Raw genomic sequence first — 16,442 nt, 5'->3', positions numbered from 1 at the left:
TTTTTGAAAAATAAATATTCATGAGGTCGCAAACGAAAAAATGTAATATATATTAAATATATTATATTATATATAATATATTATATATTAAAAAAAAAAAAATTTTTTTATCATGTGATAGGAATTCATATACTCGGTTCTGCCTTCGATTAAGAATTTTATTAACGTTCCATTCATCAGCTTCACAATTGGAATTTTATTTCTAACCAAATGCTGTTCATGACAATGAAATTTTTTTTAAATATTTTATTCGGCATTTTTTAATCTAGTAATTTTTTTCTCCTTTTTTTTTTTTTAATTTGTATGGATTCGGCTGCTAGAAAAAGTTTTTTTAGTACCAGAAAATTAAAAGCTTTTTATAATTGAATTTTTCTGGGGCTCGGTTTATTTATTGAAGAACAGGGAGGTTAAAAATTATTTGTTTGAATGTCAATTAATTATTTATGATTTTTTAATTTATAATTTTATGAGCAATTGTTCATTGCCGTAATTGAATCAGTGGGGCAAAATAAGATTCGCTAATTTTTTAATGATTGCAAATTTACCGAGCGCGAGTTGACGTATTTATTTGTAAACAAAACTATAAAGATAAGCTCGCGTATTTTATAATTTGTTTTATTAATAATTTAAGCTATTAAATTTCGAGCTTGAAAATTTTTCTTTTTTTCGATAATAATAATTTTAATTGTAATTATTGTCCGAGTAGGTCGATTTGTTTCAGATGTTGGAATAAATTTTAGAGTCATATGGAGAATTAGACGTTTGTAAACTGTTATTGGAATTAAAAAGACGCATAGAAGAAAAACATGTATGTCAAATTGTCTCCAAGTGATGAAAATATGGGTTTAGTTTTTATAAAAGCAATTTTTATATTATAACAGAATTAGAGTATGATAAATATGTATTAACTGTTAGCGAACGTATATTTCTTTAGAATAAATATTTATTGCTTTAAAAATTGATTTATTAATATATTGTATAATTTTTAATATCTCACAGAATTATTTGTACTGATAAAAAAAAAAAAATTAACTTTAAAAAAATAAAATCTAATGAAACTTTTAAAATCAATTTTTTTGGGTCAAGATTTTTTATTTTGAATCAAGTTCATTTTTTCTTTGATGTACAAATAGATAAATTTATTAAAAAATTTTTTCAAAAACATTGAGGAAATAAGTAAATTAAATATTTAATTTTATTCTGAAGTTTTTTGTTGCATAATAAAATTTCGTAAAGATTTATTTTATCATTAAGATTTTTTTTTTAATTTATACCATTGTACTATTGTTTATATATTTTTAAATTAAAAAAAAAAAAATACAAAACAGGGACATAAACTGGGATTATCAGGTATCACAGGATTTGATGCAACCGGAGATCTTGGGTAAATAGTGAATTTTAATTGCGATAAATTCAGCATTATCGGCTTAGAATTTTTATCGTATTTAGTGTTTAAATTATTCTCGGTTAAATATTTACAAGTCAAAAATTTCAAACAACTATCGAAAACTGATTTTAAATAACCAATAGTAAAGCAATGATAATAACTGAATTTATAAATTATTTAATCTAATGAAAATAATTTTATCCCGAGTAAATAATAATTTAATAATCATTATTGACTTATATTTTTTTTCACGTATTCGAAGTTTCCACGAACGGAAATCAATGTATTGAAAAATCCATAAAATGCTTTTAAATGAGTTATAAAAGTTATTCTTGTTTACTCTTTTTATACATCAGGTATTATTCGATTGTACAAGGAGAAAATAATGGCTATTTAATACGATATTTTTAGCGTGCACAAAGAAAAGTAAATAGTTACACTGATAAAACAGTTTTTTTGATTTAAATTCCTATATAAATTTATTTAAAATAACTTAAAAATACTTATTTAATATGAACAAATTGGTTTTATTTAAATTTGGATTACTTTGAACTAATTATAATTTTGTTTTATTACAATTCGAGCTTGAGAATAAAATATTTAGAAAATAATAAGCTTTATGATTCAATCAAAATAAATTGAATAATTTTTAATTAATTATCGCAATAAAAACTTAACGGCATTTAAATTAATTTTTCTTTCTTAAAGTACATTACATTTAATTTTTTTTCGTGGCAATTTTAAAAAGATGTAATAAAATTATTAATTTGAATATAATTATTTACTTTTATCCTGGTATCACGATCAATAACCAATATTTGTAATTATTAATATTTTATTGTTCTATCATAGTTTTTTTTTGACTAAGTATCATTCTCGTACTTTAATTGCAATTTATTAAAATAATATTAACTCTTAACTTATACAATGTCCTGAGGAATTATTACCAAAAAAATAATAATAAATTTTATTTCACATACTATCATTTACGATTTTATAAAAAATGACCACGTTACAATGGTAAATATAACTACTTTATATTCCCGCCTTTTTGCAAATAATTTCTATTTCTATGACGTGTAAAAAAGTTTACTTCCATTTATTTTTTATCCTTCACCCTCGAAATTTTTATAGCAGCCATTATATTTCAGCATAAAGTAATTTAAATATAACTAAACTAAAATGACACCCCGAAAATCCAACGGATTTAAACCAGCATTTGTCTTACTGCCACAAATAAAAGAATTACATGTACATCTACACATTAATCTTTCGTTATCACAGTTAAGTATTTCTAAAAGTGTCTTGAACATTTTTTCTACAAATCATAACAAATAGCCGTAGAATATACAGTTACTTTACCATTTTTCTCAACTCAACTTTACAAGTTAACTTTTTCGCGATCCTCAACTCACCTTGTATTGTTTTTATCGCGATTTTACATGCACGTTATTACCATCGTACGATGGATACATCTTTGTACAAATACTAAAGTATGAAAATGCATATTTATAAGTGAGAATATAACTAAAGGCGCTGCATTGATGAAAAAGTAAGTTTATCCATAAATTACGGCACTAATGTGCTTATTCAACATATATGTGCGCAGACATATATATATTTATAACAGTATGCGTATTAGGATGGGTAGAAACCGACGTCGAGAATGTAATTTGCGGTTTAACACCAGATTTGTCTCTAAACTATCTACAATATGCTAAAGTAATGAACGATAATTATTTTAATATAATGTAGATGGAGTAATTATTACTTGCTATTTTTGTTATTGGCTAATTAACAAAATAAAAAAAAAATTTTTTAACTTTTAATTCAATAATAAATTTGATTGATTAATTAAGTTTACTTGCTCTGCTTTTTTTTATTTTTCAAAGATTTATTCATTGGATTCCTCGCTTAGTTGATTGATAAAAAAAGTTTATCGATAAAAAAAATATCGGTGTAAAACCGAGCGCATTTATAAGCAGGAGTTATATTGCTTTTTCGGGAACTAGTCGTAATTTTTGTTAGGGTAATTATTTTAAAATAAAATTATAAATTTATAGATCTTTTATTGGACTCTTTTATAACTTTTAACTTTGCGGGATATCATTCGGACGTTAAATTTTTATAAGAATTTTGAAATAAGAGTTTGAGCAATAAAATTACTTCTTTTAGTATTGAAATTTCAATTAAAATTATATCCTTGAAAATTAAAGGTTTTTTCAGTAACATAATAATGATCTACATAATCTATATTATTTAGGAGAATAATAAATTTTGTGGCCAAAGTATGTAAGTTATAATTAAAAATATCATTAACAGAAATTTCTTTTTTTCATAATTCGTAATTTTCGGCTGTCATATAGTGACTGCAAATTACTAGTAATAAAAATCATAATAATATTTAAAATCACTTTAAAAATAAAATTCCATTGTGTAGACGTAATACTATCATTAGAATAAAATCATAAAATTGTTATTATTATCATCATTAAATTATTTCATAAAAGTATCCGTAACTATTTTACAAAAATCTGTTCAATAGTAACTTATTAACATTCAAATACTTCATCATTTGCAAATATTTTATTTATACTAAAACCCAATTGCTAGAAGTGTATTTGCTGTACAAAATGAAAAAAAAATCAAAGTACAGCAAAGTAGAAATGAAAGAAAAAAAAACTGATGGATTTTTTTTCTGACTGGTGTATTTCTTTGCTGACTTCTTATTCATTCATTCCTACAATTTATTTTTATTATTTATTCATATTTTTCACTCTCAATTCTCCGTTTTCAATACTAGCTATTTTGCCTCGCCGTACCTTGAGCATTTCACTGCATTCCTCCTAACTTCTATCAGAAATTTTAATTTTATTTCTTCTCGTCACTCCATGGCATTGAATATTTTAGTCAACATTTCAGCAAAAATGTGAATTATCGTAGTGAATATTAGCTAAATTTAACACAAAATGATTTCTGCTAAAAATAATAATAGTAATAATATAAACAGTAATGAAAAAATGTCTCAAATGACAACAGTGTAACCGACTCTGAAGAACTAAATCATGAGAGAGAAAAATAAATGTGGGACTAAAAGTGTTTTATTAATATTTTTATTGTTGTTGTATTTAATATGTGTGTACATAGAGACGTCGGTTGTTTGTGAAGCTGTGATAATAACAGGAACTCAATTACCGGGAAAACACTGGTCAAGTACACGTGTTAATGCAGTGCCTAGTGATATTAATCGTCGTGTTGTTAAAATAGGTGTTATAGCCCCCGCAGATTCACATCATGAGCAAAGTTTGCCCAGAATTCTCCCAGCAGTCGCTCTGGCTGTCAAAGCCGTTAGTTCTACAAAAGGTCCGCTTCCTGGCTGGACTATCAGTGTTACATATCGTGATTCTAAATGCTCAAGTACTCATGGATCACTCGCTGCATTCGATTTTTACATCAATCGTACCGCAGGTCATTACTTTGTTATCAATTATCAGTATTTTACACTTTTTGTTTTACTATATTTTTATTTTTCCACAGCAGTGGAATAGGGAGGAAGCAAATGCGTCTTTAAATAATTTTTAATTAATTTAATTTAATTTTTTTTTTTTACTTCTAAGTGTAATATTTATTTAAAAAAATATAATGCTTCCTCTTTCGTAAAAAATCATTTAATTTTAACATAAAATTTTTTAAGTAATTAATTTAAGGACACAAAAAAATGAGATGTTTGTTTGTTAAAAACAGGTTAAATGATTAAAATTAAGTGAGAGTTTGAATTTAATGTTAATCACTTATTTTTAAAATATAATTACTTATTAAAAATTACTTAATTCAAAAGAAATATTCTAATTTTAAAGAAAAATATTTGTCTTGATTCAAGTATTTCATTAATTGAAAATCGCTTTCTTAGCAGAGAAAAATTTGAAGTCAAAAAATATTATTCCTTAAAACTGACAATAATATTTTCAGTTAAGGACATCTTAGTGAAGTAGATAATATTTTAATGACATAAAATGTCAAAAATATGAAAGTTTAAAAATAGTTTTGGGATTTCGTTGAATTTCAAGCTTGACAAGGTATCAAAATTAAATTATAACTCCTGAAACTTCTACGGAATAATAATAATTATTATTCAAAGGTTTATAATTTCACACAATACTTCAATTTTAAATATAATTGTAATTTACATGTTCATTTTCGATATTTCATTATTGTTGCTACTAAACTCTCCTTAGAAATTTAATATTCTATTGAATTCTCTCTAATTTTACTACCGATAGAAATTTTCGTTTGGTTGAATTTGTAAAATTCCTTATTAAGAACCTTTTTTTCTTTTTCTAAAAATTAAATTTTCTTTAAATTCTATGCATGAATTTCTTGAATTAATTCGGACTGAGTTTCTCAAAACGTGAGTGAAATTTTCAAGGATAATATTTTTCTTAGCTCAAGTAATTTTTTTTTCTCCGTATACCTGTAGTTTAATAGCGTAATGATACTAACGAGCTTAAATTCAGTAACAGTAAAAAACAAAGATTTTTTTAATCTAAATTTTATATAAAGTATCCAAATAGTTCTGAAGAAAAAAGATAAGAATGTGTTGAAAGAATAATTAAAAAATGTGTTTTATAAAGTAGAGTTAACGATTAATAAGTAATTTTCGTGGGAATTAATGTTCGCGGTTATTACTCGGTTATCACGCGAAAAAATTCTTGAGCAGAAGATACGGAAACGATATTTTCCTGATAGAAGCGGGAAATAAAAGTAACTATTACAGTTAGTAAATAGTTGCTTTTTTTTTTTTTAAATCCTCTTCGGTACTTGTTATCTTTAATGTATGCATTAATCGGTTATACATTCAGCAAAAAAACATATATATACGTCACTGAGACAGAAATTGTGCAACATAATTTAAATACGACTTATCTCTGCAGAATACGCAAGTATCTCTACAGGAAAAAAAATTAAAAAATACTGTATACAATAATTGAGAGATTATTTTTCTGGCTTTTCCCTGATAAACTAAATGTGACTCTTTTGAACAGAATTTATTTTGCTTATTGTTTTAAATCTCGGGTTTTATGCTCTGAAAAAATCGTGAAATCTCGTATACTATTTTTTTGAACAATTGATATGATTTTTTTTTTAATTTTTTATTGTAAATATTTTTTAGGCTTATTCGAAGGGGTTGTTGAAAAAAGCCGATCGGCTGCGATCTATGTCAGCTATAAAAGTTAAAGGGTTTTTTTTTACTGACGTTACGATAAAATATATCCGTCAAAATTGAACATTTCAAAGAGGGAAAGAATTTGACGATATTTCAAGAAAATAAAATAATCTGTATCATTTTTTTTTTTAATATTGACAGCTACCACCTCGTGTACTTAAAAACTCAAATCCGATTTTCAATTAATTTTTTTTTTATATTTTTTTAAATCTAAAACTCGATTATTAAATTCGAATTCAGCGCGTCGAAATACATAAAGATAGGTAGGTTCGGTCCAAAGTACAGACTACTCTTTTTTTTTGTGGGCCGGTGTTTTTAGTGTATACACTTGTACATGCCTACATTACATAAATGAAATAAAATAAATATATTTTTCAAAAATTCCAAACGTGTAAAACCTTATAAATAAATATTTACTCTAGCGTGAAAGTAACCGTTGATAAGTAGTGGTTAAATGTCATCAATTAATTCCCAGAGAACCCTCTTATCCTATTCTGTTTCTGTTCTATATACTTTACTTGCGCGGTTCTTGTCTACTCGACTTGGAATTGATGTTACCGCGGTCTGTTTGACGATGAACAGTCTTTGGTGTTATACTACACTGTTATATTTTTTAAAGACTATACTCACTCATCTATAAACGTCTTTTGTATATTTTGCTCACATGAGTGATGTCATCAGTACAGCAGCTGTAAGCCCTTTTAAAAAAACAAAACCAGCGGTCAGTCAACCAAAGTCCGTCGCGACATCATTATTATCTCAACTTTTTTTGTTCACTTGTTTAGCTTTTTATAAATTAATTTATTTTTACTTTAATTGCTTTCATCGCTGCAGTTATGTATCTCACAAATGGTTCACTTTAATTTTCTTTAATTACTCTTTAAAACCGCTCTTCATTTAAGGTCAATTAATAAAACCTCTTTAGTTTTTTTCAATCTATTTTATCATTCAGATTAATTATTAATTAATAATTGATAATTAATAGCAGTAACTTGTTGATTTAAACTCTCTGTTTTCATTCCAAAGTAAAAATTATTCTTTAGAATTAAATTCACTAGTATAATAACCAGTTAAAGGTCATTATAGTAAATAGAAAATTATTTATAAATTTTTGTTATTAGTAGATTTAAGAGAAATCTAATTATTGTATTGGTTTATTTATGTATTTTTCAAAAAAAAAAAAAAAAAAAAAAATATCAATTCTAATGACTAGAAAAAAGAGATGAATTAAGGCCATGTGTAATGAGTTAAATTTAAATAAAAGTACTTAGATTTTTCTTTGACAATAATAAAAAATATATTTGGCAGGTAAATTTATAAATATTTTATAACACCAAGTATGAAGCGTAATGTCAACGGACGAGACTGGAAATGTAATTTATGATTACGGAAAAGGTTTACTATTATATAAAATAAAATTTCATTTTCGTGTTCCGGTCAATTTCAAATTTATTTTATTTTGAAAAAAATGTATATAAAATTGATATTAAAAATTAGCTATGATTGAAAATAACTCAAATCTGTAAATTTTATCAATGATGCTTAATATTGCTATATTAAACTGATAAAAATAAACTAATATAACATCAATTTATTTATTTATGCTCATTTATTAATTTCATCTATATCCGTGTAGTACAGCATATTTAATTTAATTTCACCACGTGTACATTTTTCAAGTATTTACTCACGCATTAATACGTAAGCTCGACAAGCCAATGTGTCCATTAATTTCTGCATGATTCAACCATATGTCTGAATAATTTAATTTCACTGATCAGATTTCTAGAGACTCTAATGGTCTATTTACATTTTACGAACGCAAACATAACATATTATGTATTTATATCAATGTTTATAAATTTATTTATGCATATATATTGTATATATATATATATATATATATATATATATATATATATATATATATATATATATATATATATTACATAAATTCGATATTCGATAAAATTTACGTACATATAAATCGGAATCACGGATAAAATACAGGTGTGCAATACGAAAGTGAAAAAAATTGTTTCTGTCTAAATGAAAAAAATTAAATAAAAATTTAAGGTTTAATTTTTTCAAGTGTTTCAATGCTTATATACCGATGATGGAAAAATTAATTAGGTTCAAGAGCAAAAATTTTGTTGACTTGAACTATGTAGAAAAATTATTTAATCTGTAGTAGTATAATGGAAAATCCAAAGTTAATTAATTATTAAGTAATAGAATTTTAAACAGTAAATATTTATTGTTAAATGAATATTTGTTAGCAAATGCTAAAATTGATGTAGCTTTAAAAAAATTAAAATATAATAATTTACAGTTGAATTTTTATTATTGATAATTTGAAGCAATAAAATTTACAATATCATACTAAAAATATACAGAACGATGTACAAAGTCTAAAGTAATATAAGAACTTGACTCTTGCATTTTTTAATTAATAAACATTTGTGAAAAATAGTTAATTGTCATCGAAACACAATATTAAATAACATAAATAATAAACCGTCACACTTCGTCACCATATAGATTTAGCTTACAAGAATGATGAGATATGAGATATGTATCGATTTGTCGGTCGTACGGTGTAAGGGTTATTTTAATAATTAAGAGTCCAACGATCTGAATTTGCGTTAGCTTTACATTAAAATTAAAATTAAAAAATGACTTATGAGCAAAAATGTTAAAATTGAAATTCTTCTCAGCTTGTTTAAGAGCGTACATTTTGCTAAAATTGTTTTGCAGATTAAAATAATCCGTGGATACGTGAAAATGTACTCGTTGACTTTTTAGTTAACAGATGCCGGCGTTGAACCTTATTGTTGTTATTGGAATTTTTTATTTGTCTGCTTTTTATCCTTTTAAGGTGAAAGATAAATACCTATTTTAATTGACATGTGTCAGGTAGTATTGTTTTTCTTTTGTTGATTATCGATTACTACCGTTTTCATCTTTAACGATTCGATATATTTTTTATCAATTTTTTTCAATTAATCTAAAGTGCAAGAATTTTTTTAACTTCCCTCTAAGAAAGATTAGAAATTTTTTTTAATTCGGCAAGTTATTAGTTTTATCCCGTTTAGCAAAAATCAAGTTTTCATTAAATCTCGACCGTGTGAAAATCGGTTCATTCATTTATTCAGAAGTTATTGCGATTTGAAAATTTAAATAATAGAGTTTCATAAAACTTCTGTCAGACTCTTAAGCTCGAAGAGTTCAAAAGCTTAAAGCAGCTAACTCTTTGAGCTCGGCCTTTAGGGTCAACCGTTTTCCTATTTTTTTTTTTTTTTTTTTTTTTTTTCTACGATTTATTACAATTGTAAACTTTTTATCAAGATTAAAATCCGAACTTTTTTCAACCTGAATTCATAAAGAACATCAAAAACTATCTTTACAAAATTGCCTATTTCTCCTCTGAAGTTATTTTTAGTACGTTAGAAATAAGAGTACAAAATTCGTAAAGTATAGCAGGGTCAGATCTAATCTACTAGCACGGGGAACTTCAAAAGTAGTGAATCCTGTTGAGAGCTAGAATCACTGTGATTTCGTACATTTAAGTAGTTTTCTTTTTTTTTTTTTTCCTGTCATGTACATACATCGCAATGGTTTGGTAAATATCCCTTAATTCCATTTTCGAATTCACATATGGGTCCTTCGCTTATAACGTTAGCGAGGGTGATCGCTGGGGAAATATAAATCGAATGAAACGCTTGGGTACTTTCAAATTTTTTTATTTCCCTTTCAAAGTTCAGTTCTCATTTTAATTTGGCTTTTTGACGTCAATATATATATATATATATATATATATATATATATATATATATATATATATATATATATATATATATATATAAGTGTATACACATTCGAAGAACATTTTTTTCAATATTTTTCCAACCTACATTTAAGAATTCGTCTCGTAAATATATCACGGTTGTCCCATTTCAAAATACAGTAACTAATATTTCTTGAATTATTTCAAATTTACTTTATGAGAAAAGGTTTACACTCTAAACATTAATACATAGAAAGAATTGAATAGTAAAATTTACTCAGATGGTTATTTTTTAATGTTTTAAATGTTTTATAAATTATCGTTACAAATAGTAAAAAGTGCCCAGTCAATCATTGTAGTAAATATCGTTTTTTATCGATATGTCTAAAATTTACTATTTTGTCTTGTAAATGTTGACGTTTGGCTACATTAAAAACCAAAATTCTTACTAAAGAAATTCAGTAATCTTTTTAAATTTTTAACTTGCTGCTAAGAAAATTGAAAATTTTCAAAATCGGGAAGTTATTGGTTTTACCCTGTTTCGAAAATCGAGTTTTCATCAGATCTCGACGTTTTGAGGTCCTAGGAAACTTCCCTGACTATTCCCGCGATGTTGTCTGTCTGGAATCGGATTGATCGGATCAAGATAGGTGGCGATCGAAAGAGCATCATTGCCATTGAATTTAATGAAAATTTGAATCGAAATCTCAAAAATAAATGTAGTATCAGAAATACTGGATAGGATATTGATGTTGTTAATATCTAAAAAGGATATCACAGATCAGGTAATTTGTGTTGTGTTTATTAGGAAATAATACAGAGGTCTGTCTACAATGAATAGTTCTTCAGGACTGTCTTCTCAAGTCCTTTTTCTTAATTACTCTACCTACTACTTGGGCCTTATAGTTCTCACGCATTTCCAAGATACTTTTAAAATTCACTCTCACAATTTTACTCACAACCTTGGTTACAAAAGTGAAAACTCTACAGTGATCATAAAACTAAAAAAATAAGTTACAGTTTAATTTTACAACTCTACATAAAATTTTCAAAAAATGGTGGTTTTGGAATAACTTCTAAACGGCTTTACCGATCGATTCCAAAAGCTATAATCAGCTCAACCTTCCCCTTCCCCTTCGTAATACCATTAAGCGAGAAAAGAAGGAGAGTTTTTTTAGGGTGTGAAATAAAAAATAGCAGTAGTGAATTCGTGAACTTTAAATATTTTATTTGGTCAAACGAAGGAAATTGAATTCTGAATTGATTTCAAAGATGAGAAATTTTGTATACATTATTTTTAGTTCATGTGAGATTGGTCCTATTTATCTCATAATTCTTCAGTTGCAACCAGAGTTATCAGTACTTGTGAAGCTCAAGGCGCTAATCGGACTCTGTACATATAAAAAGAAAACGGATTCGTTATGCAATGTAAATTATAATGTTAATTAGAAAATCATCGCTTTACTTACCTTATTTATGCCAATGGGGATGCCAATGCTATAAAATTAATATCAATAAAATCATTAATAATTGAAGATATAATTGATGAAATTATTTAGCAATAGCATTAAGGATTTTTTCAATAAAAAAATAAATAAGCTATAAAACTAAAATTATAAATGAAAATTTTCCAATTAATTAAGATAAATACTCTAATAATTCCTTCAAAATAACATTTTTAAAAAATTTTTAAACCACGATATACGTTACTTGTTACTTTTCCGATTATGATAAGTTAAAAATTACTAACCCGTTAATGGTGGTACCGTCTAAGTCGCCTCTTGTTCCTTTTCCACAGCAAGAACCTTTATTATTTGTAGTGCATGGACACCCTGATGTAAAGACTTCGTTGATAGCAATGACTGCCAAAATTAGGAATAAAAATGTGTAACGCATAATGATTTTTTCTGTAATAAATAATTTAGAAGAAAATATATTATCTTAAAGTTGTTAAAGTACTATGTTCTACACGGAAAGAAATTTTCTAAAAATATTACGGTTGAATTCACTGTAATCATGGGACATAATGCGGCCTTTTTCTTTATTATCATTTTTGAAATAAAAACTATGAAAAGATTCATTTATTTTGTAGTAAACTTCATAAAATTTATCGAAAAGCGAATAAAATTTACAGTAGACTACGGTAAAATTTTATGAAAAAAAGTTAAAAATTATCTCACTTATCGAAAAATGATTAGGTCATGCCATTTGTCTTACGATTACAGTGAATATATAACGGTAAGTCTTAAAGAAAATTTCTTACAGTGTAATTATCGATTCGTTTTTTAATCTTGTGAAAAGTAAATATCTTGAAGGTTATATTTTTCATTTTCCACTTATTCTGTAAACATAGGTGTCTTGCAAAATAAGAAACAATTTTATAATCAAAAAATCTTAAAGTCATTTAAAAAAAAAATTTTTTTTTAAATTGTTTTTATTTAGATTTAAATTATAAACCCAGGAGAACCTATTAATTTCGGATATAATAAATGAACATTGCTACCTCTCAAATTATAATAAAATTTATTCTAATTTTTCTCGCACAAGTTACGTGCATTTCCAATATAAATTTTTTTTTGTCAGACATATCAAATGAGGAGAATTCACGTAAATGACAAAAAATTATTAAAACCAAGTATCAGAATAAATCATAAATTCAATTGAGATAATTTTATATCAGTTTCTTAAAACTTTATACCTTTCAGAGATTAGTTTTGATAAATAAATAATAAAAAAGTTTGGAAAATATAAGAATTCAGGACTAGCGATGCTTATTTGATTGTAAAAAATAACTCATCGCTCATTTATACTTGAAATAAAATTATGCTACGAAATTATTGTGAAATTCACAGCAATCGAGGGACGTTTCGCAATTCCTGATTTAGTCATGATTCTTTTGATAATTATTTACAAATACAATGTAAGAAAGGCCATTCGGCAGCCGAAATGGAAGTAAATTTCATTTTATTACTTATTAATCAAAATTACAATTAGATTTTAAGATATGATTTTTATTGTAATCGTTACAATCAAATTTTACACAGTTATTACATGAGATTTGTTATAATTACCGATTATTGCATGAAATTTATTGTAATTAATCAATTTTGTGTAATATTGACTTAGCTTTGTGAACATAAAAAGTTTTTTGTGACTACTGTATTAATTATTATCTACTTAAAACTAATTAACAGCTTAAAAATAAAATTTATAATAATTTTTTAAAAACGTTAAGAAAAACTAAACTTTGAATGAAACATGAAATACAAATTTTTGATAATTAGAAAATCACATCGAGATAATTTAATAATATTTATAAAAAGAAAAATTTTTTTTTATGCCATTTTTAGGGAGGAGTTATAAAATATTTCTTAACATTTTTGAAGCTTTTAAGAGAAAGGAAAATTTTTGATGAAATATTTGAGGTGCCCCATTTTGCCCCTTCCTCCATTAAATACATCGTCGATCATTTTATATGGTTTTATATAATTATATTAGATGTTAGATTATATATTTTCACATACTCGACAACTTTTAAAGAGCTTAATTTCTTATACTCAGTCTTTTTACGTAGCATTGCTTAATTATTTCGGATAATTATAACTTTTCGATTTGCTCAGGTGAATATATTTTCGAGCATATGTATTTACGGAGAGAATAAGGTCAACTAAAAGTCATATCATATTACTGCTGCGGAATTTCTTCCATTTAAAGACGTTCATCATTATATTTAAAAAGAATTAACATGTGGATATTTTTTTCGAGTTCATTGATTAAAAATAAAAGATAAGTATACAAAAAAGTTTAAAAATACTTTATGGCTTAATCGTTCTGTTAAGGATACTTACACATGATATTGAATATCTTATTCTTTCCAAAATTTCGCACACTTCAATTAAAAATAAAAAAAAAAAAAAACCGCCATTTGGCCTCCCCTACGAAAAAAAATTATAATTAGAATATAAAAAAAATAAATTTTATTTTATACACAAAATATATGTGAAATATATTTGAACTATATTCAAAATATACTTGCATATATTTCAAGTACATTTCAAATGTAAGCAACTTATATTTGGTTTACTGAACTTTTGGCCGTTTTTGGTATATGAGAAATATATTTCAAATAAAAGTAAAATATATCGAAAAAATTGAAGCTAAAATTTTTCAAATTTAAATTTTGAATTCTCGACCGTCACATAGTAACTGTAATTTTCTGCACTAGTGGAAAAATTAAAGGATAAAAAAAGGTCCAAATTTTTAAGGATTTTTCGAGTGGCTGAATCTTCGTTAAAAATAGTTGTATCGGAGCCGCAATTTTTTTCACTAGTGTATTACCTTTTTTTCTGTGAAAAAAATAATCTTATAAGGTTATTACAAAAATTTTATGTACACAAAAAACAATGCAATTATATTCAGCTCATATTTATTTCAAATTTGTAGTTTTTAAATACACAAATTAATTTCATTCAATTAGCAAATATTTTACTACATAATGAGAAGTATGATTGTTGGTTGAGAAAATCCTTTTTTTTTTTTTTTTTTATTATTCCCAAAAGATTATTCAATTTGTTGAATAATTTTCTCATCGGCAGTTTTTGTTTTGACTGCATCCTACTTACAAAACCTATAACAGACAATAAAAATTCAGTAATAATATTAATCATTACTGATAATGATAAAATAGAGTTCACAAAAACACTTGACTTACTTTGATAGCCGGACTAACGTTGATGCCACTTCTGAAAAATTCAATAAAAAGTTATAAGAATTGTTTTACTAAATATTCATATAGTAGAAATTAAGTTCAATTATATCTACAACCTCTATATCGGTAATTATTCATAGTTAACTAATAACCGGTGAAATTACAGCATAGTAAAATAATCGTGTGAAAAGTAATCGCTGTTAAATTACCGGGCATTGAAAATGTCTCGTTTTTGGCGGTAAATAACTTTTAAAAGTTTAAAAACTAAAAATTAAATTGATATTAGTCCGTAATATTTTTACTTACCCACTGGTAGTAGTAGAGACATTGTCAATATTTCCGCCACAAGTTGAACATCCTTTCTTTGAACCACTTCCACTGTTCGAAGGTCCGCCTTGATTACAACCTTTGTTCAAAATACCGCCGTTCAAGATTCCACCGTTCAAAATTCCACCGCTCAAAAGACCATTGTTTTTTCCGCATCCACCAGTACAGGCTGAAGCGTAGACAACCATGGCGAAGATAAAAAGGACAATTGCGAAACGCATTTTACTTTTTTGTTTCTAAAAAAAAAAAAGTTATTAATTAATTTTTTATTTTTATACTTTTCATTCAATAGTTACTAAATTTGACTCAGATAATTTGATCGCTTACAATTTTTTTCGTTTTATTTTGTTAAATGTTTCGAATTTGAGTGATTCTGCAGTGGAAGTTTGCAGATTATATACTCCATTTTGTTTTGCTAAACCGATTATAATAAACTGTGGAATCCCACCGTTCTTTCTCAGAAAAACATTACTTGTGTCAATTTTAAAAAAGCAATAAACAGTTTTTTGTTATCGCAACTGCACAATAATGCTGTCGTCACAATTATATAAAATAAATAACCCAGTTTTTCAGTTGGCTTTAGACGTAATTATTTGTTTGTTGATATAATTACTTTTTAAGCTGTACAAACAATTTCGATCTCCGGATCTTCATTAATAGAATTAATACAATAGTAATACTTTGAAGATCAGAGACAGAAAAATAGTTTTCGGTATAGAAATTAGTACAGTTGCAATTTTGAAAAATTTATTTCATTTTGAATCGATTATTTTTTTAAATGATCGATAGTTGCAGGACTTTTTGAGGGAAGATGTAAAAATGATACATCATTATGATGATAATGATCATAATAAAGATATTATTAGCATATTTTATCGATTTGGTTTTCGAAATATTCAGAGATATTAATTTTTTTTTTTTATTAAGATGAAATTTAATTCACATGGGTAGTTTCGATTAAAATCTATTGTGAAATTATGGTGGAATCCGAAAAATTTCATAATTATAT

General features: G+C 25.6%; 1 protein-coding gene across 4 annotated transcripts in view; it reads left to right on the top strand.

Moving 5' to 3' along the window:
- LOC141538487 (atrial natriuretic peptide receptor 1) overlaps nt 1-16,442 on the top strand; it is an 89,643-nt gene that overhangs the window by 8,705 nt on the left and 64,496 nt on the right. Inside the window, exon 1 of one of the 4 annotated variants that reach the window (XM_074259989.1) lies at nt 4,438-4,855. The exons of the other annotated variants lie outside the window; for them this stretch is intronic. Coding sequence (XP_074116090.1) covers nt 4,453-4,855 — 403 coding nt within the window. The 5' untranslated portion in view covers nt 4,438-4,452. Of the gene's footprint in view, nt 1-4,437; nt 4,856-16,442 lie in introns of those variants that run through there. 4 annotated transcript variants of the gene reach the window in all.

Source organism: Cotesia typhae, unplaced genomic scaffold, assembly GCF_013202065.1.
Source record: "Cotesia typhae breed Kobodo isofemale line unplaced genomic scaffold, CoteBio_Ctyphae contig_22, whole genome shotgun sequence".
Classification (NCBI taxonomy): Eukaryota; Metazoa; Arthropoda; class Insecta; order Hymenoptera; family Braconidae; genus Cotesia; species Cotesia typhae.
Note: the sequence above shows the minus strand (reverse complement) of the source record. Positions and strands in the feature narration are given on the sequence as shown.